The following is a 26,819-nucleotide window of genomic DNA, read 5'->3' on the forward strand; positions in this document are numbered from 1 at the left end:
ACTGCGGCTTGCAAGCCACATGCAGCTCTTTGGCCCCTTGAGTGTGGCTCTTCCACAAAATACCACAGCCTGGGCGAGTCTATTTTGAAGAAGTGGCGTTAGAATAAGTTTAAGTTAAAAAAATTTGGCTGTCAAAAGAAATTTCAATCGTTGTACTGTTGATATTTGGCTCTGTTGACTAATGAGTTTGCCGACCACTGGCCTATACTATGTGCTTCACAACCTTTCTTTTCCTTCCTCGTGACAGCCTGTCAGGTCACAGCTAGTATTTGCCAACCAGGGATTTAAAGTCCTCGCTAGCCCCACATCCGTTCTCACTCCCACCCTATGCTGCTGCTTTGGTAATTACAGGATAACATTCTGTGTCTTGGCCAATGATATGCTTTTAAATATCCCATTAGTTTTTAGTGGCTAATTGTTTTTGCTGATTTTTTCCCTTAGTTTTCATATTTGCCAATATGACATTGTATGTTTGCTTTTTAGTTTAAGTTTTGCTGATTTATGTTCGTTCATCATTCCACTCAGGTGTAATGTCTTTACTGAGGCCTCTTCTTCTGGACGTGGTCCCAACAATTCAACAGACTGCTGCTCTGGCGCTCGGGAGACTGGCTAATTATAATGACGACCTAGCAGAAGCAGTTGTCAAGGGCGACATTCTTCCACAGCTTGTTTATTCATTGGCAGAACAGAATGTAAGAATTTTTTTAAAATAAGTTATGTTTTTTACTTTAAAAATTTGATAGTTTGGGTACATTTGCAAGATTATTAGAATTATTAAGATGTTAATGCACATTACATTCAATTATTTGAACTGAACATAATATTGTTAGAGCATTCTACTTGAGGTTTTTTTCCCCCCATTACTATTAATATAAAGAGAAAGAGATTTTAAAACTTAATGGAATTATGCAACAAGCAGTATTTCTGTGTGTGGGAGTGTTAAAATTATAGGATCAGTCTTAGATATATATAGCCTTATGCAAACAAAATATTGTTTACAGAAACCTTTAAATACAGGTGAAATTTGCTTAATGGCAACTGTAGGAAATTGCTTTAAAGAGAGGGGAGATAAGCATCCAAAAATAAGGAGAATGTATTTAATGGAAGGTTTAGTGAAGCATTTTTACCAAGTATGCAAGCATGTCAGGCCTTTTAAGGCTCTGTAGTTAGTAGTGACGATTAAAACCCAAGGAATTGTCTGTGAATTTGAAAATTCTGCAATATAAAAAGTTAAAATAGCTTAAGGTGATGATAAGAAATATATCACCATTATTTTTACACAATTATAAGAAAATCTGTAGAAAGCTACTTTAAAACTCTAGAAGTGATATGCAAATTAACCCTCACGCCCTCACAAGCAGGCTGCATGGGGCAACCAGGCCGGCAGGGGGATTAGTGAGGGATGACGAAATGACTGAACAAGCAAGCTGCGTGGGGTGAGTAGGCCAGCAGGGGTGTTAGTGAGGGACAACCAAATGACTGAACACCAGGTTGCGTGGGGTGACCAGGCCGGCAGCGGGGCAGTTAGGGGCAAACAGGCCAGCGGGGGCAGGGGGCAGTTAGGAGAAACCAGGCCAGCAGGGGGTGGGCAGTTAGGAGCAACCAGGCCAGCAGGAAGGGAGTAGTTGGGGGCAACCTGGCTGGCAGTGGGAGGCAGTTAGGGGTGATCAGGTCAGCACACAGAGGCAGTGAGGGGTGATTAGGCTGGTGGGGGAGGGGGGCAGTTAGGAGCAACCAGGCAGGCAGGCAGGTGAGCAATTAGGAGCCAGCAGTCCAGGATTGTGAGAGGGATGTCTGAGGGGTCCCAGATTGGAGAGGGTGCAGGCTGGACTGAGGGGATCCCCCCACCCCCCATGCACAAATTTCATGCACCAGGCCTCTAGTTTTTATAATAAATTAGTAACTATTTGGTTACTGACATAAAATTAGACTTTACAACAAATATTTAAATATCTACATATGTTACATTTAAGAAACTAAAGAAATACATGAAATTAAAGCATCATTACTAAGTAGCATATTTCTTTTTTTGTTTTGTTTTGTTAATCCTCACCTGAGGATATTTTTTCCATTGATTCTCAGTGGAAGGGAGAGAGGAGTGGGAGAGAGATAGAAAGGAGGGAGAGAGAGAGAGAGAGAGAGAGAGAGAGAGAGAGAGAGAGAGGGAGAGAGACTAACATCAATGTGAGAAAGTGACATCGATTGGATGCCTCCCACACGCACCCAGATCAGAACCGGAAATTGAACCTACAACTCAGGTACTTGACCCTGACCAGAGTTGAGCCTGCTGCTCTCCCCTGCTCCAGAGCTCTAACCACTTAGGACACTGGCCAGGGCCAGTATATGGCTTACATCATCAACATATACCAGGTTTTGAGCTATAATGTTAAAATTATACTTGGTATATTTTCTCTGTTATAAATTTTTTACATCTTAATATTTTAGCCTAAGTAAATGGAATGCTTTCAATGCTATGACACCCAGTCACTTTTTAGTAGTCACTGTAAAGAAAGAGAAACAGAATCTAAAATATGGGGTTAACTGGGTTCTGTTAAAAGAAGAGTTAGGAGACCATTGCTGTGTCATTATGTGCACCATAAAAGCACAGTGAGTGTTACAACTAAATATTTCCTAAACATTTAATTTTCTTAGCTATATAAAGAAAATCAAGTTTCAGTTTTATTTCTTAACCCTATAAAGTTTATATGTAGAAAATATTGTAAATATAAAGCATTCACATAATATTGTCATTTGTATTTATCTTTTTAAAAAAGCATTTCTAAAAGGGGATAAATAACATATCCCATTGTTTGACTAGTTTATTTTCCAGGAAAAGATGTGTGTTTTTTTAAATATATATACAAATATTTTAGAGATGGGGAACGGAGAGCGAGAGAGAAACATCAATGTGACAGTGAAACATTGATTGGCTGCGTCAGATATGGCCCCTACTGGGGATCGAGCCCACAACGGACTGGGAATCAAACAGCAACCTTTCAGTGCAGTGGACAACACCCAACCAACTAAACCACACCGGCTAGGGCTGCCAGAAAAAGTGTTAAATGTATCATGAATGTTTTGCCTTTAAATTTAGGACACCAGAAAGATGATTTGAGGTATGAAAGTCCTACCAGCCTTAGAGACTGAGGGCAAGTAAAGGAAACGAATTTGCCAGTTGACAGTTTAGTTTCACATGCTAACAATCCAACAGTTCACATGCGTCAAACAAATACCTTCAGTGTAATGCAGACACATGAAAATCTCAGTACTTTATGAATTTGTAGGAAATAAAATTTGCAGGAAATAAAATGTTTTATAAATGTATGTTTTAGAGTAAAACATTTGAAATGTAATATGACTTATATTGTTTTTGTTTAGTTACTGAACGAAAGCAATGGGGAACATCAACAAATCAAAATGATGTTGCAGGATGTTTTTCTTTAGTATTTAAAAGCTTTTGATCTTTATTATATTAATGTTATTAGTACGTTGGTTTTGGTGTTTTTAAACTTTCATTATGTAAGTGCTCAATTCACTTTGTGCTTTATCTATTTAATCCTTGTAGCGTTTCTACAAGAAAGCAGCTGCCTTTGTGTTGCGAGCAGTTGCTAAGCACTCTCCTCAGCTAGCTCAGGCAATTGTTGATTGTGGAGCACTGGATACACTGGTGATATGCTTGGAAGATTTTGACCCTGGAGTCAAAGAAGCTGCAGCCTGGGCTCTTGGATATATTGCAAAACATAATGCAGGTAATGGGGCATATTTTAAAGTGGGGTTATTAAAGTATATATTTACTAGGTAAATATGGTTTTGCTTAGTAAAGCATAAGTGAGGTTTCAATGATGCGTCTATACATTATGGGAGATAAGCTTTGAGTGATGCCCAAGTTATTTGAATTACAAATTCACACAAAAAATCAATACATTCCAGTCTTATCTTAGTTAGCAGAAGAGAAATTTGTAGACAGAAAGAGAAAGGGGGTGGGGTGGCAAATGGGACAAATGAGATATTAATTCTCAAAAACCTTGATAAATTGGTTCAGTTAAGAATTATTTTAGATTGTCACCCCTCAGGGTGCATTGAGTCTTCACTCTTCCTCCTAACGCAGGGTGTTCCAAATCAGTCAGGGCCATATCATATGAGTGAGTAATGTTGAAAAGACCTTGACTTAACTTTCTAGAACATGTTTGTATTCTGCCCACATTGGACAGGAAGGAGGAGAAAGAGAAGGATCACCTTCTCTTGTAAACTGACAGCTCAGTGACTGGACCTCTCATGTGAAGGCTGTGCTGACACACCTGATTAGTAAAAAATATATAGGGACCAAAATTGCCCCACCACTTTATAGAAGTTGCTAAATAACATAAACAAGTAGCACAAGAATATGCAGTTTAACTAATATGTAAAAATGATCACTTTGCTCGTTATCAAGAACTGCATATTAAAACATTGGTGCAAATGTCTTTTCCCACCTGTTATTACTTGGCGGAGAAAGAGTAAAGCAGAACTATAGGCAAGTGGTTAAGGGCACGGTGGCATTAGACAGGACCTGAGTTTGAGTCTAAGTTCTCCCACTTAGTTGCTATGTGACATTAGATATGGCTTTTAACTTTCTGAACCTTTACTTCCTCATGTGCTAAAAGAGGGTAACTACTTCAGTTATTCAAGATTTGTTGTGAGTATGAAAATACATAGTCAATACTCCATAAATGAAAGGTATTAGTATTAATACTGAAGATTAGAGAGGACTTGATAATGTGTATGCCCTACAAATTGTGTCAACATGTGGAAAGTTGTTTGGTAAAACTAATCTAAGTCACAAAAGAGTTTATGGTTACTCTAAAAAGCCTGCTTTGGGAATTCATCCTAAGGAAAGAATTCCACAGAATGAAAAACTATATTCATGCAAATCTTATTGGAGCATTATTCACAATATCAAAAAACCTCAACTATTTGGCAGGAATTTAGAGGTTAAATTATGGTAGTTTACATAATGGACTCTCATTCAACAAATTAAAAAGGCAATTGTGAATCCTACATGGTAACATGAAATGGTAATTATAATGTAAAGAAAAAAAACAAAATTGTATATTCCAGTTATAATAATCTATATATATATAAGCCTAATATGCAAAGTTGTCCCCTCTGGAGTTCAACTGATCAAAAGTTTGATCACTCGCTATGATGTGCACTGACCACCAGGGGGCGGTGTGGAACAAAAGAAGGCCCTGGCCGGCAGCTGGCAGCCACTAGAGACCCTACCCAAGCATGAATTGTGTGCCCTGGGCCTCTAGTATAAAAATAAGTTTTTATGTGGACATAAATTACAAAGAGATACATGTTTGTGTTACTAAGATGATAGAATTAAGGATTTTTTCTTCATTTTCCAGATTTTAATGTGTATACATCTATAAAATAATAGCTACCATTTATTGAGTAATTACTAAGTGCCTGGCTCTGTGTAGTATACGTCAAATACATTATCTCATTTTGACTGTGCTACCCTTAGGGTAGGTATTACTCACCTTGTTAAACAGAGGAAGAAAGTGGAGCTTAGAGAGGATGTCTGAAATTATGTTAAAGGCGGAACTGGAATTTGAGTCTAAATCTGTGTGAATCCAAGCCCATCTTAACCACTGTGCCATACAGCTTCACTGAGTACTTCGTGAAAAAGTATTGAAGAAGAAAGTCAAAACAGAAACAGTAAGAAGTTCTCCCATGGTTATGTTTAATATGGTTCTTAAAGTGGTGACACTATTGGAGACAAAAAGAAATACAGTGATATAAAAGTAAATAGAGAAAGAAAACTATTATCATGCTTAGAATGGTTCAGAATTAGTATATTAAAATTATTTCCTTCATATCTGGATTTTGGTTTCCCAGATAGGTTCACCTTAGGACTATTGCTTAATATATATTGATTGGGGAAACTAAGGCAGTGTTTTAAATCAGAAGCTGGTTATCATGGGGAAACTACACAAATATATTTAGTAATTTTTTTAAGCCAGAGGACTTAATGGCAAACAGATTGTAACATGAGTATTTCAAAGGGTGGTGCCAAAGAGTCTGGAGGCTCAGCTGTGTAGATACATTCTCAGGCAGGTGCCCATTGGTATCCTTTCCAGACCTCCCTTTTGTTGAGTTTGAGGCTAAATGATAATAAAGAAATACCTTATAATACAGGGTCTGTTGAGGGATTCCATTCCAGTTTTTTTTTGTTTTTTGTTATAACCAGCTCCCACATGGAATCCCCCCTGTAATGGTACTTAAAGGCCTGGGACCCAGAAGCTCCCCAAAGAGATTACTGCATGGACTTCTCTGAAGGAAAGGGAATTGTTATCAAGATTAAAAATGGCGGCAGAGTAGGAGGATGCTGCACAGACATGCTCCCAGGAACAAGCTGGAATTACAACTGAAATATGGAAAGGCTTCCTGAATAATCAACGGGAAACTCACAGGAGAGAACCCTGATACCCAAGGACCAAAGGTGGAGACCGCATAGAGACTGGTAGGAGGGGCAGAGGCGCAAAAGGGCTGGCCGGGAACCCACAGACAGCAAAAGTGCTCAACAGCATGAAAAAAGATATAGTAACTATGAAAAAAGAACAGTCTGAGATAAAGAATGACATAACACAAATAAAGAACACACTGGAAGAAATACACAGCCAATTAGGAGAAGCTGAGAATCAAATCAGTGAATTAGAAGACAGATTTGAAAATATCACTCAACCAGAGAACCAAAAAGAAAAAACAATGAAAAAATGGAGGAAAGCTTAAGGGAACTGTGAGACAATGTGAAATGTAACGATATTAGAATACCAGGTCTGCCAGAAGAGGCAGAAAGGCATAGAGGTGTTTGAAGAAATAATGGCAGAAAATTTCCCTAACCTGGTAAAGGAAAAAGTCACACAAATTCAGGAGGCACAGAGAACCCCAAACAAGAAAAACCCAAACAGACCCATGCCCAGACACATCATAATTAAAAAACCAAAAATTGAAGATAAAGAGATAATCTTACAGGCAGCAAGATAAAAGAAAATTCTTACCTACAAAGGAGTTCCCATAATGCTGACACCTGATTTCTCTTTAGAAACTCTACAGGCCAGAAGGGAATGGCATGACGTACTCAAGGTAATGGAAACCAAGGATCTGCGAACAAGGTTACTATATCCACCAAGGCTATCATTCAAAATAGATGGTCAAATAAAGAGCTTCCCAGACAAAAAAAAAAAAAAGGCTAAAGCCAGCATTACAAGAAATGCTAAAGAGATTGGTGTAAAGGATTGCTGAGAAGAAGAAACAGGCTATAAATAAGTATCTCTCAATAATAACCCTAAATGTAAATGGATTAAAAGGGGTACGGTAGCTGAATGGATACAAAAACATGACCCAACCATATGCTATCTACAAGACACCCACCTCAAAACAAAAGACACAGACAGGATGAAAGTGAAGGGATGGGAAAAATTTTTCCATGCAAATGAAAAAGAAAGCTGGAGTAGCAATACTCATATCCGACAAAATAGACTTTAAAATGAAAGCCATCACAAGAGACAAGAAAGGTCACTATATAATACTAAAGGGGTTGATCCAACAAGAGGATATAACCCTGGTAAACATATATGCACCCAATATAAAAGCACCTAAATATATTTTAAAAAAAACAACCTTCTAGAAGACTTCAACGGAAAGATTGACAACAATAAAGTCATAGTAGGGAATTTTAACACCCCTCTGACTTCACTGGACAGATCTTCCAGACAAAAACTTAACAAGGAAACAGAGACTCTAAAGGACACACTGGATCAGATGGATTTAATAGACATTTGTAGAACATTTTACCCCAACACAGCAGAATATACATTCTTCTCAAATGCACATGGATCATTCACAAAAATAGACCACATGTTAGGACACAAAACAAGTCTCTACAAGTTTAAGAAAATTGAAATCATATCAAGCATCTTCTCAGATCACAGTGGAATGAAATGAGAAATCAACTACAGTAAAAACACCCAAAAAGATTCAAACACATGGATGCTAAATAGTATGTTATTAAACAATGAATGGGTTACCAACGAGATCAAGAAAGAAATCAAAAACTTCCTGGAAACAACTGAAAATGAACACACAACAACCCAAAATCTCTGGGACACAGCAAAAGCAGTCCTGAGAGGGAAGTTCATAGCACTACAGGCATACCTCAAAAAACAAGAAATCAACAATAAACTATTTAACCCTACAACTTAAAGAACTAGAAAGAGAACAACAAGAAAATCCCAGAGTAAGTAGAAGGAAGGAAATAATAAAGATTGGAGCAGAAATAAATGGCATAGAGACTGAAAAAAACAATACAAAAATCAATGAAATCAAGAGCTGGTTCTTTGAAAGGACAAACAAAATTGATAAGCCACTAGTCAGACTCATCAAGAAACAAAGAGAGAGGACCCAAATAAATAAAATCAGAAACAAAAATGGAGAAGTAACCACGGACACCACAGAAACACAAAGGATTGTAAGAAAATACTATGAACAACTATATGACAGCAAGCTGGACAACGTGGATGAAATAGACAAATTCCTAGAAAAATACAATTTCCCTAAACTGAAACAGGAAGAATCAAAAAACCTGAATAGGCTAATAATAACCGATGAAATAGAAGCAGTAATCAAAACACTGCCACCAAACAAAAGCCCAGGTCAGGATGCTTCACAGGGGAGTTTTTCTAAACATTCAAAGAAGAACTAACACCTATACCCCCTCAAACTATTTCAGAAAATTCAAGAGGAAGGAACGCTTGCAAACTCTTTTTATGAGGCCAGCATTATCCTAAGTCCAAAACCAGATAAAGACACTACAAAGAAAGAGAATTACAGGCCAATATCCCTGATGAACATAGATGCTAAAATCCTCAACAAAATATTAGCAAATCACATCCAGCAATATATTGATCATACACTATGATCAAGTGGGATTTGTTCCAGGGATGCAAGGCTAGTACAATATTCCCAAATCAATAAACATAATTTATCACATAAACAAATTGAGAGACAAAAATCACATGATCATATCAATAGATGCAGAAAAAAACATTCGACAAAACCCAACACCCGTTTTTGATAAAAACTCTCAGCAAAGCTGGAATGGAGGGAGCATATCGCAACATGATAAAGGCCATATATGACAAATCTATAGCCAATGTCATACTTAATGGGCAAAAACTAAAACAGTTTCCCCTAAGAACAGGAACAAGACAGGGATGTCCACTTTTTACCACTCCTGTTCAACATGGTACTGGAAGTGCTAGCCATAGAGATCAGACAAGAAGAAGAAATAAAAGGCATCCAAATTCGAAAAGAAGAAGTAAAACTGTCGTGCTCGCTTCGGCAGCACATATACTAAAATTGGAACGATACAGAGAAGATTAGCATGGCCCCTGCGCAAGGATGACACGCAAATTCGTGAAGCGTTCCATATTTTGCACCCAACTCTGGTGGGCTGCCGGAAATCGGCTTTGGAGACCTGCTCCGGGCCTGTGCCCAGGCCTTCTGGGACTCCCACCTAAAAAAAAAAAAAAAGAAGAAGAAGAAGTAAAACTGTCAGTATTTGCAGATGACATATTGTGCATAAAAAACCCCAAAGGCTCCATAAAAAAAAAAAAAAAAAAAAAAAACTACTAGACTTAATAAATGAATTTGGCAATGTAGCAGGATACAAAATTAACACCCAGAAATCTGTGGCTTTTTTATCCACCAATAATGAACTCAGGGAAAGAGAAATGAAAAAAAAAACAATCCCATTTACCTTTGCACCAAAAAAATTAAGATACCTAGGAATAAACTTAACTAAGGAGGTAAAAGACCTATATGCAGAAAACTACAGGATACTGAAAAAAGAGATAGAGGAAGACACAAACAGATAGTAGAATATACCATGTTCATGGATTTGTAGAATCAGCATCATCTAAATGTCCATACTACCCAAAGCAATCTATAGATTCAATGCAATCCCCATTAAAATACCAACAGAATATCTCACAGACCTAAAACAAACTCTCCAAAAATTCATCTGGAATACAAAAAGACCCCGAATAGCTGCAGCAATCCTGAGAAAGAAGAACAAAGTTGGAGGGATCACAATACCAGATATCAAGCTATATTACAAAGCCACCGTTCCTCAGAACTGCCTGGTATTGGCACAAGAACAGACATATAGACCAATGGAACAGAACAGAGAACCCAGAAATCGACCCAAGTCATTATGCTCAATTAATATTTGACAAAGGAGGCAACAGCATACAAAGGAGTCAAGATAGTCTTTTCAATAAATGGTTCTGGAAAATTGGACAGATACATGCAAAAAAATTAAACTAGATCACCAACTTACACCATACACAAAAATAAACCCAAAATGGATAAAGGACTTAAACGTAAGATGGGAAACCATAAAAATCTTAGAAGAATCCATAGGCAGCAAAATAGCAGACATATGTTGTAGCAATATCTTTACCAATACAGCTCCTAGGGCAATGGAAACTACAGAGAAAATAAACAAATGAGACTACGTCAAAATAAAAAGCTTCTGCACAGCAAAATAAACCATCAACAAAACAACAAGAAAGCCCACTGCATGGGAGAACATATTTGCCAATGTTATCTCTGATAAGAGTTTAATCTCCAAAATTTACAGGGAACTCATACTACTTAACAAAAGGAAGATAAACAATCCAATCAAAAAAATGGGCAAAGGACCTAAATAGAAACTTTTTTAAAAAGGACATAAAGAAGGCCGAGAGATATATGAAAACATGCTCAAAGTCACTAATCATCCGAGAGATGCAAATCAAAACAACAATGAGGTACCATGTCACACCTGTCAGAATGGCTATCATAAACAAATCAACCAACGACAAGTGCTGGCGAGGATGTGGAGAAAAAGGAACCCTTGTGCACTGCTGGTGGGAATGCAGACTGGTGTAACTGTGAAAACAGTATGGAGTTTCCTCAAAAAATTAAAAATGGAACTCCCATTTGACCTAATAATCCCACTTCTAGGAATATATACCAAGAAACCAGAAACACCAGTCAGAAAGGACATAAGCATCCCTATGTTAATAGCAGCACAATTTACAATAGCTAAGATTTGGAAACAGCCTAAGTGCCCATCAGCAGATGAGTGGTTTAGAAAATTGTGGTACATCTACACAACGGAATGCTACGCCGCTGTAAAAAAGAAGGAACTCTTACCATTTGCAACAGCATGGATGGACCTGGAGAGCATCATGTTAAGTGAAATAAGCCAGATGGAGAAAGATAAATATCACATGATCTCACTCATTTGTGAAATATAATGAACAACATAAACTGATGAACAGAAATAGATCCAGAGGGGGGCGGAAATTAGAATATAATAGAATTAATCCTGTTATTTGCAGATTTTTAATATTTCCTACAACTTTTGTGGATATTATTATATGTAAGATCATTTTTTGAATAATTGGTGTTTATTGCATGTAACATTATATTTAAAAAGATTTTTCTTGAGATATTAATGTTTATTTCATATAACATTCTTATATTTAAGATCATTTTTCTTGAAATAAAAGAAAGGGAATTGTTATCTTGAAAGCAATAAAAGGAGTCACCATTCACATCCTGAATATCAGTGAAAACAGAGGATTTACCTCCAAATAACCTGATTTTTTTTCTTGATAATTTCCTAAAAATGGAATATATTGAAATTAATGGGAGGACATTCATTCTGTGTTTTCTTCTTAGTATTAGTGGTGAAATGTTTTATGAGACACTTTAAGAAATATAAACCTGAGGTGGAATTCTTCTCATATTGATTGTCTCTTTTTGCCACAATTACCCTCACTGCAGAATTATTCTAATTAATGTCAAATCTCTCACTATTTCTAAAGATTAGTCTTGCTTTGGAGATACAAGTAGTAAGGCGAGGACCCTGGGTGGGCTGTGAGTGAGAGCGGTGAGAAGGAAGCGTGGGGCTGGGGAGCCACAGTGCTTCTCATTGGGAGGGGCCAGAAAGGCCCTCCCCGGTGCTCCTGGCCTCGGCCCTGCGCCCACCTGGCAGCCTCGGCCGGCCTTGCTCCTGTGTGCAGCACCGCAGCGCTGCGGAGGAGTGCTTCCCGTGGACTTGTGTTAGGAGTGTGGCAGCAATTAGAGTTACTTGGCGAGCTGAGGGCAATAGCCTGGCTGGAAGTGTGAGGAAGGAGGAGCCATAGAAGAGTTTCTGGTATGAACGATCTTCCACATTTTGGCTCAAAAATGAGTTTTAAGTGTTTGTTTTGGGAGCTTTAGCTGTCTCTTGTAAACTCAATCCCTTGTAAATTTTGGCGGTTCTAAAGCCTGGCGAACAGGAATACATTAGATTAGGCATTCTAAAACATTTCAGTTATCGAAATAATTGTCATGTTATAAATGAGGAAACTACCCTCATCTATAGAGAGGTAGAAGGATGTATTCTGGTCAGAAAGCAGTTTATGGTGGAACTGTTTGGCAGTTACGCAAAACCTTTCGGATACTTTTCATTTTTATGGTGAGAAAGGAAAGTGTATGAGAGCCCATCATTCTTTGTTTTAACCTCCTTCTTTTATTTAAAAGTCTTCCCAGATACCTCTGTTTTAATCCTCGATGGCTGGTTTCCACCTGTGTGACTATTCTTCTTCCCATAGACCTGAGTTATGTCCTTAGGACCTAACTAGTCAAGCGAGGAGGTCCCATCCCAGCTCAGCAGCAGTTAGGAGAGGAGATTGCAGCGGCCAACAATGAGCAGTGCTTCCAGGAAACGGCTGGTGTGGACACTACTGAACCATTTAGTAGAGTGTATCCTGTTCACTAAATAAATAATGTAGGGAAAGAATCGGGCAGAGCTGGCCAGCCTGATTCTTTTCTTCTTTTCTCCCTTTCTCCCTTATATAGAATGATGAAAGGATTAAAGGAGAAAACAATTTTAAAATTCAGAATTTTTGCAAATATTCTTCTAATGCCATTTAATATATACATACCAATATCCTAAAATGTGTGGAACAGGCTTAGGAAGCAGTACTTAACTTTTTATTTTATAGGTTTTTGTGAATCCTCACCCAAGGATATTTGTCCGTTGGTTTTCAGAGAGTGGAAGGAAGAGGGAGAGACAGAAAGAGAGAGAAACATTAATGTGAGAAGACATATCGATTGGTTGCCTCCCACATGCGCCTCACCCAGGGCCAGGGATCAAGCCTGCAACCAAGATACATGCCCATGACCGGAATCGAACAGGAGACCCTTCAGTCCACAGGCGGACGCTCTACCCACTGAACAAAACTGGCTAGGGCAGTAATTAACTTTTTAAAAATCCGTATGTTACTAACAAATATCTGAGTAAGTAAGGATGGATGGGAAAAGGAAACAAGAGCTTGTTAATTAAAAATTATTTTAAAAGCACCACAGGCCCTGGCCAGTGATTCCCAGTCAAGGACATGGACCTGATAGCAGGTTTGATCCCCAGCCCTAGTCAGGGTGGGTGCAGGAGGCAACCAATCAATGTGTCTCTCTCACATTGATGTTTCTTTCTCTCTCTACGCGCCCCCCCACCCCCACACACAAACCTTCCACTTTTTCTAAAAATCAATGGAAAAAATGTTCTTGGGTGAGGATTAAAATAAATAAGCCCCACAGACAACTATCTTTACTGATACCTGTATATAATGTTGATTTCTGTATCATCTTATTCTTTTTTTTTAAGTTTCTCTTTTTTTAAATAAGATTTTATTGATTTTTAGAGAGAAAGGGAGAGGAATGGAAAGATAGAAACATCCATGAGAGAGAAACATCATCGATCAGCTGCCTCCTGCATGCCCCCTACTGGGGATCGAGCCAGCAACAAGGGCATGTGCCCTGCTGGGGAATGGAACTGTGACCCCTTGTTTCCTGGGTTGATGCTCAACCACTGAGCAACATTGTCAGGGCCCATTTTATCCTTTTAATATCTTGGAGGGTTTGAGAAACACATAAGCATAGAATCAAATGATGTTTATGCCATATATATATATTTGGCATAAATTATATATATATAATTTATGCCAAATATATATATATATATATATATATATATATATATATATATATATATATATATAATACTAAAGCAACCACATAGGTGGTCTGAAATTAAATCTTTCTAACTAAAAGTAAGTCATGGCTGCCCTAGCTGGTTTGGCTCAGTGGATAGAGCATTAGCCTGTGGACTGAAGAGTCCTGGGTTTGATTCCAGTCAAGGGCACATGCCTGGGTTGCCCCGGTGGGGGGCGTGAAGGAGGCAGCCAATCAATGATTCTCTTTCATCGTTGATGTTTCTATCTCTCCCCCTCTCCCTTCCTCTCTGAAATCAATAAAAATATATTTTAAAAAAGAGGGCTTAGAAGTGAGGAAGGTAAATGTGATGTGCCTGGGGGTAGGGTGGGAGGGGAAGGGAGAGGGGAAAGGTGCTGGTGTGCTCCCCGGGAGAGGTTGCTGGGTTCTCTGTCCTAAGGATATTAAGGGTGGAGATTTTAGAGAGGGTCCCAGGGGAAGATCTCAATAGAATATTCATCAGCTTTCCAGGTGTGCTCTTTCAGGATCTAGTGCAGTGGTTCCCAACATTTTTTTTGCCATGCCCCACCTAAGCATCTCTAAAATCCTGATGATTATTATTATTCAAAAAGTGAATTCCTATTCATGTGGAGGAAGCCTAAAAGGCCATTAACTTGGTCTAAACAAGCTTCCAAAGAACATGGCATCCATGAAAGAGAAAAATAAATGAAAGGACAGTTGAAGTACTGAGAAAGAAATCACTAAGAAATTGTTAAAAATAATAATAATATGAAGTGATATAGAAAAATAGCAAATAAAGTTTCAAAACATATAATAGAGAACTGAAATGCCTGGATATGTCACAATACATATATTTATATACTGTATACGAGGCCCCTAGAACCATAAAAATGCAAAAATTCACTGTTAATAACTCATTCTCAAATTGCCCCCCTTAAAAATCAAATTGCCCTGCTGTAGGGCATGTGCCCCACGTTGGGAACCACTGATCTAGTCTCTCCTGATTGGTCAGCTCAAGGGCAGGGGTCATTAGTCAATGCAGCTGGTACTGAGGTCAGCAGTGGCATCACTTGTCTGGTTGTGCTGCTTTTCTGGGCCTGGAGCTGAAATACAACTGAGGCCTAGATGTTATCTCTAGGGAGGAAAGGTCAAGGGGTCTAAACTGAATGACCAGCGATATGAAAGGTCAGGGGTCCAAACCATGTGACCAGTGATATGCTGGTGAGGAAAGGTCACCCTGGGACAAGGTCCCACCCTACAATTGTCCATTACTAGGCACCTGGGGCTTTCTACCCTAGTGACCTGTACCTGGCTCATCATCCTTGTCTGCTCATGTCTGTCTAACTGCCTACCACACTTCAATTAAGCATTTCACAAACATCTACATGAGACTTTAGCTATTAAAAACTTAGGACTTCATTAACATAAGAATTGTACTTTGACATAAGTTATGTTCATCATCTTCTCTTACCAAAATTTTTTAAATTCATGGTGTATAGGAAAATATTGCTGTATAATTACTGTTTTCTGATTAATTTGCACAGTTAATTTGGGGGCTTAGTTTTCTCTTATCTGTGATTTTAGATGAATGAACCAGCTTGCTATAAAAAAATGTTGTATACTAGTAAGTTAGTTGCATCAAAGCATTTTGCTCAAGGCCCTGGATAGGTAGCTCAGTTGGTTAGAGCATCATCCCAATACACTAAGGTTGTGGGTTCAGTCCCCAATCAGGACACATACAAGAATCAACCAACAAATGTATAAATAAGTGGAACTTTTGCAGGTGAAATTGGGTTTCTTTCATGGAATTGCAAGGTCAGCATTCCAGAGACCCACATATAGGAAGATGTACTCTGGTTGCAAGATTTATTTGGGTAGAAATAGAAGGCTGCCCTCAGTTTCCAATGTCTCTTCTCTATTCATCCTATGGTGAAAGAAGTCCAGCTTGTCCCAGAAATAGGGCCAGTGTCCAGACACTTTGGTGCCATATTAAAACTTAGTCCTCTTCAGCCCATCCCCATCTGGGTGGTTTAGTCTGTTCCTGGCTGCAATCTGGCTGGCTGTGCCCAGGCCCACACTTGGAGTCCGTGTGGCTGCTGGCCATACAACTGCTAGACCCACAGGCCTGCTGGGAGACAGAATGGGCAAATGAACAGGGCGCACACTTGTTACTGAGAGAGAGAGAGCCTCTTTGTCAAGCTTGGTTTATTATCTCGTGCTTGGGAAGGACTAGGTGCCCTTTCAAACTAACCAATTTCCCTACCTGCCATGGGCTTCTGCTGGTTCCTCCCCCTAACCAATCCATTTTCCAGATCTCCGTTGGGGGGTGTGGGGGGAGGTCTGGGGCCTTTATCCAATCCAGTCCTTTTCCCAGGCTACACTGACAGGCCTCTATGGTTGTCATCTTGTTTGCAACTATGCATCGCACAGCAGAGGAATTTCCTTTTTATTGTTCTATCCCTCCCCGCTGTGGAGTGTGTGAAGCTGTAGCTTCCTAGTAAAGCAAGTCCAATATTGAGTTCAGTTTCCCAGTTTATCAGGCTTTTTTAAAAATATATTTTTTTTATTGATTTTATTTTTTAGAAAGAGGGGAAGGGAGAGGGAGGGGGAAAGATAAACATCGATGTGAGAGTGATCCAGTGATCGGCTGCCTTCTGCAGGACCCTATCCAGGATGGAGCCTGCCACCTGGGCATGTGCTCCAACAAGGAATCGAACCAGCAATCTTTTGGTGCACGGGAATAGACCCAACCAACTGAGCCACACCAGCCTGCTGTTATGCTTCTTCATGTCCGATTCCCTTTACTCTTTTCCTTTATTAGTATCTATCTATCTAACATCAACGTTTCTCTCTCTCTAAAATAATATTTTTTTAAAAAGCATTTTGCTCAGGATAGGACCTCTAGCCTTGAATAAACATTAGCTATTTAAACATTTGTGTCATAGAATATTTCTCTATATCTCCTTTGATTTCCCACCAATGATTTAATAATATGGTAGCCACTAGTCAAATGTTACTTGAATTATGATTAGTGTACCTGAGAAACTAAATTTTTAATTTCATTTACTTTTAATTAATATAAATTTTAAATTAACTATCAATTATTGGAACACTTTTAGGCATGATTTGAACAACTTGGGTATGTGAACCTACTTTTTCAACTGTAAATTTTTTGAAATCTAAGTAGAGATTAGAGCATTCCAATGAAAATGTAGCAGATTAGTTGAGATATGCTGTAAGTACACAATACACAATGAATTTCTAATACTTGCTATGAAAAAGGAATGTGAAACCTCATTAAAAATTTTAAATATTAATTACATGTTAAAATTACAATATTTTGTATATATTATGTTAAATGATGTATGTTATTAAAATTAATTTCACCTTTCTTTTTACTTTTTAAATATAGACACTAGAAATTTTTCAATTATATATGTGGCTCACGTTCCTGTTGGAAAGTACTGACTTAGAATTACTGTGCCTATGCTTTATAGTTATTTGTTAAAGGACAATATGGTGGTTATATATGTGGAGTTATAGATGGATATATGTAGAGTTATATGTGTATGTATGTATGTCACATAGTAGCCAGCCTCCAAGATTCCCCTCAAAGATGCTGGTTCCTGAATTTCACACCCTTGTATAGTCCTCTCCCACATCGTACCAGCATGGTCTATGTGTCCACTAGAATACAGCATAAGTGATGGTATGTCACTTCTGAGAATGAGTGACCAGCTATAGGCGATCAAGTCTTCTGTCATAGGATCTCTCTCTCTCCCTCATCACTTGCTCTGGGGGAAGCCAGCTAGTATGACATGAGGTCACTCAGGCAGCCTATGGAAAGCCATGTGGCCAGCAAGAAACCGAGCTTCCCAACAACTACATGAGTGAGCTTGGGAGCAGATCCTCCCCACGTTGTGCCTTCAAATGGCTGCAACACCAACTGATAGTGTGACAGCAACTTAATGAGAAACTCGGAGCTAAGACCATCCAGCAAGGCTGCTCCTGGAATCCTGACCCGCAGGAAATGTGAGATAATAAATGATGTCATTTTAGCTGCTGAGTTTGGGTCATTTGTTTCATAGCAGTAATAACTAATACGTAATCTTAAGGCACTAAGAGGTTCACTATACTGTACTTTATAATGCCCCCCCCCAAAAAAAAACAACAATAAACAGAAATGTCCTAGAGGAGGGGAATTGTTAAGTAAATTTATGGCATATTTACTCAGTGGAATAATATTCAGTTATTAAAAAATGTTGGACTGGCTTCATCCTCAGGAATGAAAGTGGACAGTGGAAGCCCACGTGTAGCTTCAAGGAACTACTCAAAAGGAATAACACCAACAACTGCTGACCAGGGACCGCTTTTATAAAAATACCGTGTAAACTTACTAACCATCCAATGTCTCATTTCTGTCTCCCTTGTCTGTTCCTCCTTCCTTTGTGTGTCCTCGTAGAGAATTCCACCAGGGCACCAGTGGCCCTTTACCATTTAGCCTCCTCCACTGCCTGAGCTCCTTGAGGCAGGGACTTACCTAAAACTCGGCTGGAGCGAAGTGTGAATGCCAATGAACTTTGAATGATAAAATGTGCATTTTTCACTTAAGTTCTTTTAAAGCAGAATGCAAAATTGTAGATAGGGTTGCTCAGTTGGTTGGAGTGTCACCTCCTACACCAAAAGGTTGGGGTTTGATTCCTAGTCAAAGAGCATATCTACATTTCTATTTCCATCCCCAGTTAGGGCACCTACAGAAGGCAACCAATCGATGTTTCTCTCTCTCTAAAATCAATAGAAACATATCCTCCAGTGAGGATAAAAAAAAGTGTTATTTTCACAGCTGTTATTCTTGGACACACAAATAAATCAACGTATATATTCAAAAGATGTTTATTTCTGACAAATAAAATGGTTATGGTAAATTTATTGCTTTATCTAAACATTAACATTTATATATATTAGAGTATGCTGTTTAGTTGTAGATTAAAAGTATTTTTATATGTACAATAAAAATGCACCTTTTTTTTGTATAAAGTTGTGGTTTTTTTTAATCTTGGGGTTTTTTCAGAGAGAGAGGAAGGGAAAGGGAGAAAGAGAAACATGATCTAACCGAGGACCCAATCTGAAACCTGGTCATGTGCTCTCACTGGAATTGAACCGGTGACCTTCCGGTGCATGGGTAGACACACACTGGCCAGGACTTTAAAAAATCTTTTTAATACTGTAAGATGAAGAGATTTTAAAAATCGACATTATTAGCACAAGATTCATGTTAATCTTTACTCATGTAAATAGCACAAAACACTGCCTAATTAGTGTGGTTGGTAAATTTTTGGTACTTCTATTTTCTCTGTTATTGTAAACCATGTATAAAGTGCTTGCCTACTAGAAGTGCAGAAGTGTCAGAGCTTCAACAGCTGGCATCTGCGTACTCTCTTAAAAAAACAAACAAGCCATTTTAGCCAAATCTACCTCAAATGTGTTCATGTAGATGGAGGTCCATCTATTGACCTGTATTCTTTTCAGCTCCGGATTGGTCCACGTGGTTTATGAAGCAAATACAGATGTCGAGACAGTGAACTACCTCCCCTTTTTTTCTTTGCTGTATCTGTCGGGGAGAAGAATGGCTTGCAGAGGGGTCAGTCACCCATACTCACTTCCTTTTCTTGGACCCACAGAACTGTCACAAGCTGTGGTGGATGCGGGAGCAGTTCCTCTGTTAGTGCTTTGTATCCAGGAGCCAGAAATTGCTTTGAAAAGGATTGCTGCTTCGGACCTCAGTGATATTTCAAAGCATTCGCCAGAGTTAGCACAGACAGTAGTGGATGCAGGAGCTATTGCTCACTTAGCCCAGATGATTCTGAACCCTGATGCTAAATTGAAGGTATTTAAAAATAAGTTAAAAAAACAGACTTTTGTTAATCTAAGAAAATGGAAAATGTGTACAGATGAATATATTTTCAAAAATAATTTGTAAATTATCATTGAAAACAGATATGCCTATGTTATGTATTTGGTCTTTTCATATGTGAAAAATATGCTGTAAGGATTAGATAATAAAGACATGACTGGGGAAAATATGTGCAATGCTAAAAAGTAGAAGTAGCATCAGTATTAACATTAATACTAAAATAAGGAATCACAAAATGATTGAATCTCAGAGTGGGAAGGACCTAAAGGTTTTCTAGCCCACCACTATATTTAAGTTTATTATGAAAGTTGTCATATATTTATGTTTGTCTTTTTTATAGCTTCCTAAAATCTAATTTTCAGTTAATAGTCTCCAATTATACTTTTATATGCTAATAGTTATGTCTTTAAGATTTTAAAATTGTTAATGTTAACTAAGCAATAGAAAATTCTTTGAAATATTATCGGCATCATGCCAAACATAAGATGTTCGTTCTGCCTGACTTTTTTGTACTGTATTAGCACATATATTGTAAATGAACAGTTTAAGTATTACATAATTAAGAAATAGTATTTATCCAGAGGTCATATTCTTGATCATCTGTGATAGAGATTTAAATAGTCCACAGAAAACTGTGACATTTAATGTGGGAAATTAGGGAATTTAAGAAATTGAGTATTTAGGTTTAAGACTAGGATGTGAATGTCTCAAGACTCAGAAATCTTATGTTATGTTACATATGTAGTTTTTTCTTTTTATAAAGGAATTTGTATTAAGCTGCTTAAATTATATCTGATCTCTGCAGTGGACTCCATGTAATGCTTTGTTTCATTGTGGTTTTTTGCTTGATAGCGTCAGGTCCTTTCAGCTCTCAGTCAGATTGCAAAACATTCTGTGGATCTGGCTGAAATGGTGGTTGAAGCAGAGATTTTTCCAGTTGTTCTTACTTGCCTGAAGGACAAAGATGAATATGTGAAGAAAAATGCTTCTACTTTAATTCGAGAGATTGCAAAACATACACCCGAGGTAAAAAAAAAAAAAAATAGTTTTTTAAATACAATAATATTAGTTAGTTTTCGTTGTAAAGTAAAACATCAATTTGTATACAAGGCCCAGGTGCTGCACCACATGATTTGGTTAGGGCAGGGCTTCTCATCGTGAGCACTGTGCACATTTTGCACTAGATAATTCTTTGTTGTGGGGAGCTGTCCTGTCCTTTCACTAAAGTTTAAAGTCCTCATTCTTTATTTCACCTAACATCTTCACTTGCTTGAAATTTTTTATAATTGAAGTGTAATAATCAGCTAGTAACCACTGTTTGCAAAGGGGGATAATTAGGCTAAGATATTTCAAGTCTGACATTGTCATTCAGCATTCAATGAGTAACCTGCTTCATAGTCACTAATTGTGATTGGGGCTTTCAGTAGTTAGCTAATTAGGAACAAGCCCTAGGCTTATTAGTGTCTGGGTGAGAAATTTTGACTTCCATTAGAAGAGGGATAAAAGTTGTGCTATCAATGCATGAAAATTGAAGCACAGAGTAAACTCCACACAGTATATTTGTACATTCAAAATTGGATTAATTATAGATCAATGGAACAGAACAGAGAACCCAGAAATTGACCCAAGCCACTATGCTCAATTAATATTTGACAAAGGAGATAAGAGCATACATTGGAGCAGAGACAGTTTCTTCAATAAATGGTGTTGGGAAAATTGGACAGATACATGCAAAAAAATGAAACTAGACCACCAACTTACACTACTATACACGAGAATAAACTCAAAATGGATGAAAGACTTAAATGTAAGACGTGAAACCATAAAAGTCCTAGAAGAAACCATAGGCACCAAAATCTCAAACGTCTCTCATACCAATATGTTTATCAATACATCTCCTAGGATAATGGAAACTAAGGAGAAAATAAACAAATGGAACTACATGAAAATAAAAAGTTTCTGCACGGCAAAAGAAACCATCTTCAAAATAACAAGAGACCCCACTACATGGGAGAACGTATTTGCCAACGATACATCTAATAAGGGGTTAATCTCCAAATTATATAGAGAACACATACAATTCAACAAAAGGAAGACAAACAACCCAATTAAAAAATGGGCAAAGATTTAAATAGACACTTCTCCAAAGTGGACATACAGAAAGCCAAGAGACACATGAAAGCATGCACAAAGTCACTAATCATCCAAGAGCTATAAATCAAAACAACGAGATATCACCTCACACCTGTCAGAATGGCTATCATCAACAAATCAACCAACAACAAGTGTTGGAGGTTGTGGAGTAAAGGAACCCTCATACACTGCTGGTAGGAATGCAGACTGGTACAGCCACTGTGGAAAACAATATGGAGTTTCCTCTAAAAATTAAAAATGGAACTCCCATTTGACCCAGTCATCTCACTTCTAGGAATATATCCTAAGAAAACTGAAACACTCATCAGAAAGGATATATGCACCCCTATGTTCATAGCAGCACAATTTATAATAGCTAAGACTTGGAAACAGCCTAACTGCCCATTAGCAAATGAGTGGATTAGAAAACTATGGTACATCTACACAATGGAATACTATGCTGCTATAAAAAAAAGGAATTCTTACCATTTGCAGCAGCATGGATGGACTTGGAGAGCATTATGCTAAGTGAAATAAGCCAGTCAGAGAAAGATAAGTATAACATGACCTCACTCATATGTGAACTCTAATGAACCAAATAAACTGATGATCAAAAATAGACGCAGTGTCATAGAAACATGAACAGACTGTTGAACCTCAGAGGGAAGGCTGGGGAGGGTTAGTGGAAGAGATCAGCCAATGAACTTGTATGCATATAAGCATAACCCATAGACACAATGGGGTGATGAGGGCCTGGGGGGGTGGGGGAGGACGGGAGCAGGCTGGAAGAAGTTAATGGGGAAAAAAATACCTATGTAATATTTTCAACAATAAAGATTAAAAGAAAAAAAATCAATGGAAAATATCCTTGGGTGAGGATTGACACCAAAAAAAAATTGGATTATTATATTTGTATATTTTTTAATAATTATAGAAATTTCATTAAATCATATTTCAAATTTTACCAGGTGTTTTCAGGTCCTAAGTAAAAATGTTTGACAATAGTAAAGTAATGTTTAATCATCTTATGCTTCACAGTCACCTTCCTTTCCTTAGCTTTCGCAGCTGATAGTGAACGCAGGAGGAGTAGCGGCCGTGATTGACTGCATTGGGTCTTGCAAAGGAAACATACGGCTGCCTGGCATCATGATGCTTGGTTACGTGGCGGCTCATTCTGAGAACCTGGCAATGGCGGTGATCATTAGCAAGGTTTGTTCTTGCTTAGTTTTCTTCTAGTTATTGCAGTGAGATATTCTAAGATAGAACCATGATAATACTCTCCCACCGATCATAAAATGTAACTGACCAGAGAGAAAGAAACCCGAAGAATTATTCAGGGTTCATTAGTAAGTTTCCAAAAGAAATGCTTGAAGTAAAGTTTACTTTCAGGCACTTTATAGTTTTACTCAGTATTTAATATCTACAAAATATCAATACCTCTGAGTAGTAGTGTTACCTTTATTGACACATTCAGTGTACTTGTATCCTTGAAGGATTGAGTATATATTTACAAACATGTGAAGCATACTTTGACTAAAGACTATTCTTATAAATTACATGCCCAGTGGTCATGCTCCCCTTACCTGTCATTTGTGCAGGAGATGACAATGGCTAGGACATCCCTTTTTATCCACTTTCCTTCAGCTTTCATGAACTAATTTCCCTTTTTAGATGTAGGCAATTCAGAGCACATGTCAGATAGTGATGTTTTGTGTCTTTGCTCTAAGAATTTGGCCTCATTTCAATTTACAACTTGGTATTAACACACCATACAGTGTATCCCTGACACATAGTAGGTGCCCAGAAATACTGCTTAAATGAACAATTATTGATCTCCTGAGAAACACTTCAGAAGCTGTGTGCTTACAGACGCTGTGTGTCTCCAGCAACCCTCTAGGGTGCGGGTTTCTTATCAGCATAGAAAATCTGCTGCTGTGTTAAACAGAAGTGTGGATATTTTTTAATCCCTTGCTAATCCTCAGAATAAAAGGGAGCCTCAGATCTTTATTTCCTACCTATTCCTTGATAATTCTTTGCTTAACTCACTTTTTATCCTACGCTTTTCCTTTTGTTCTTCTTACCAAAGACTATGATATTGACTAGCACTGGAGTGCGGCTTTCTGAAGGGTCACTGTGGGGATAGCACTGGGATTTTTGATTCTTGGTTCTTTTGTGGATTGCAGAAAGCTTATATATAGGCAGAATGATGAAAGAAGCAGCAATTGCTTTTGCTTCCTGTATTTCTTCTCCAAACTAACCAGGAGGCACCCCGCCCCCCTCCTTTGGTGCAGGGTTGCTGCTGGCCTCGCCCACCTCATTGTCTCTCAGTTAGTTGAAGATCTCAGTTAGTTGAGAGAAACCGCACAGCTATGTGTCGTTCTTTTTCCTACATAGGACTCTAAGGACTAATAGCAGTACTTCATGTGTAAATAATACTTTATCATTTTCAAAGCACATTCATGCTTCTTATCTCGTTAGCCATTCATAACAACTGAGGCTGGGGTGGAAGAGGCTGACCTCTTCTCCTCCTGCTTCTTCAATCTTGATAGGTCCCAGAATACGGACTTTCTAGAAAGTTGCCTCATTCTGAAGACAGGTCTGACGTTTTGTATTGGCAGATAGACATTTTTAGTTGGAAAAAGAGAAGCCAATGAAGAAATATGGCAGGTCTCTTGAGAAAAATTGGTCTTAATAATCAAATTTAAAGGCAGAGGGGAAAAGTGTACATGATCATTGGGATTTTGCTATGGTAGCATGATGTTGTGACATTGACTTTAGTGGCACTAAATTTAAGGTGATAATTATTATAGTCTCAAATTAGTTAGAAAGTTATTCCAATACAGAATCTGGAATTATAATTTGATTTGGCAATTGGATTCTTCCTTAGATATAGAAACAGATCTAGGCCTTTTAGTTAATTCTGTTTTGATTATTTAGATAAAACTGAAGCCTGAAATGCAAAATGCAAGCACGCACTATTTGTGTAACAAAAGTAATAATTTCTACTTTGACATTCAGTCATGTTAAAATGGTCAAAACTATCACTTAAAAGTTGACCAAGCTCTGGTTAAGCATCATCCCATACACCAAAAGGTCACCAGTCAATTCCTGGTCAGGGCACATGCCTGGGTTGAGGGCTTAATCCCCAGTATGGGGCATGCAGGAGGCTGCCAATCTATGATTCCTCTCTCACATGGAAGTTTCTCTCTGTCTCTCTTTCTTTCTTCTCTCTCCTTTTCTCCCTCTCTAAAATAAAATAAATAAAAAAAAACATATTTAAAATAAAATAAAAGCTGGCCAAAATTAATGGACATTTATTTACTAGTTCAGGAAAGGTCTTTGTAGTGAACATATTTAATCTAAAAGTTACTTAAGTAGGATTCTAGCTCATATTGTTCATTGGATTTCAAATCTAAAGTAGTTATTTTGTTGTCGGATCTATTATACTTAGTGAAAAGTCAATTTTAAAGGATTGTAAATTAAGTTTTTTACCAAAGTAAAATAAAAGATTTTAAAATCTAAGCATTTAAATTTGTCACAGTGGAATCTGGCTTTGCCTACCTATTAATCTGTGGCATCTACTGTTTGGTTAAATACCTCTGTATTTGGTGAGTAAATGCTAGCAGAGATAATTTAGTTGGATTGCAACAGATAATTAAGGTAAATTTGTTCTAGTCATTTTATTGACTTGAAAAATGACAGCCCCTGTGCTGTGCCCATTTATTGAACCATCTAGGGAAAAAGATCAAGGCCAAATGATTTCTTCTAATGTTTGAGAGACAGGGGAGACTCTTTCATCCAGCTCTGGATTCATAACACTTGCTCTTTTGATCAACGCTGCAGGGTGTGCCCCAGCTGTCAGTCTGCTTGTCCGAAGAACCAGAAGATCACATTAAGGCTGCCACGGCCTGGGCCTTGGCACAGATCGGGAGACACACTCCGGAGCATGCACGGGCCGTCGCAGTCACAAACATTCTGCCAGTGCTGCTTTCTTTGTACATGTCGGCAGAAAGCTCTGAGGATCTTCAAGTAAAAGCAAGTGCTTAATTCTTACTGTTTCGTAAAGATGTGTTAGATTTTGACTCAATGTGTAATTTAAAATATCTTAATTTTCATTATGGACAATATTGCTTTTATGAGTCAAGAAATACAAATTTATCAGAAGAACTGAGGAGAGTCTTCTTTGAAAATGGGTTACCCTTGTCTCTTAACATCAGTGATATGTTTTAAAGAAAGATCTTTGCAGATGCAAAGTTGTTTGTAAAATGAATGTCAGGTTGTTGCCTTCTACATGCCTCTTGCTTTTTCTTATAGAATAGGCATTGAAGAATAATAGAATCTTGGAGTTAGAATTGGCTGCAGAGTAAGTCCATCTTACATTAAAAGTTGAGTCCAGCCTGGCTGGTGTGGCTCAATGATTGAGGGTCAACCTATGAACCAGGAGGTCATGGTTTGATTCCTGGTCAGGGCACATGCCCCAGTTGCAGCTCAATCCCCAGCAGGGGGCATGCAGGAGGCAGCCAATCAATGATTCTCTCATCATTGATGTTTCTCTCTTTCCCTCTCCCTTCCTCTCTGAAATCAATATAAAAATATCAATATAAACTGATATAAAAATATATATTATTTTAAAATTTGATTCCAAAAGAACTTAAGGTGCTTTCAAATGTAAATGTAA

The 26,819-nt window shown here is 38.0% G+C and overlaps 1 protein-coding gene across 6 annotated transcripts in view; it reads left to right on the plus strand.

Annotated features, from left to right (window-relative positions):
* LOC308247949 (sperm-associated antigen 6) overlaps positions 1-26,819 on the plus strand; it is a 55,676-nt gene that overhangs the window by 16,703 nt on the left and 12,154 nt on the right. For all 6 annotated transcript variants that reach the window (XM_080667823.1, XM_080667825.1, XM_080667824.1 and 3 more), the window contains 6 exons: positions 526-692; positions 3,566-3,749; positions 19,776-19,981; positions 20,861-21,034; positions 23,198-23,350; positions 25,985-26,176. In XM_080667823.1, the coding sequence (XP_080523949.1) occupies positions 526-692; positions 3,566-3,749; positions 19,776-19,981; positions 20,861-21,034; positions 23,198-23,350; positions 25,985-26,176 (1,076 nt within the window). The remainder of the gene's footprint in view (positions 1-525; positions 693-3,565; positions 3,750-19,775; positions 19,982-20,860; positions 21,035-23,197; positions 23,351-25,984; positions 26,177-26,819) is intronic.

Source organism: Plecotus auritus (assembly GCF_963455305.1).
Source record: "Plecotus auritus genome assembly, chromosome: 1".
Classification (NCBI taxonomy): Eukaryota; Metazoa; Chordata; class Mammalia; order Chiroptera; family Vespertilionidae; genus Plecotus; species Plecotus auritus.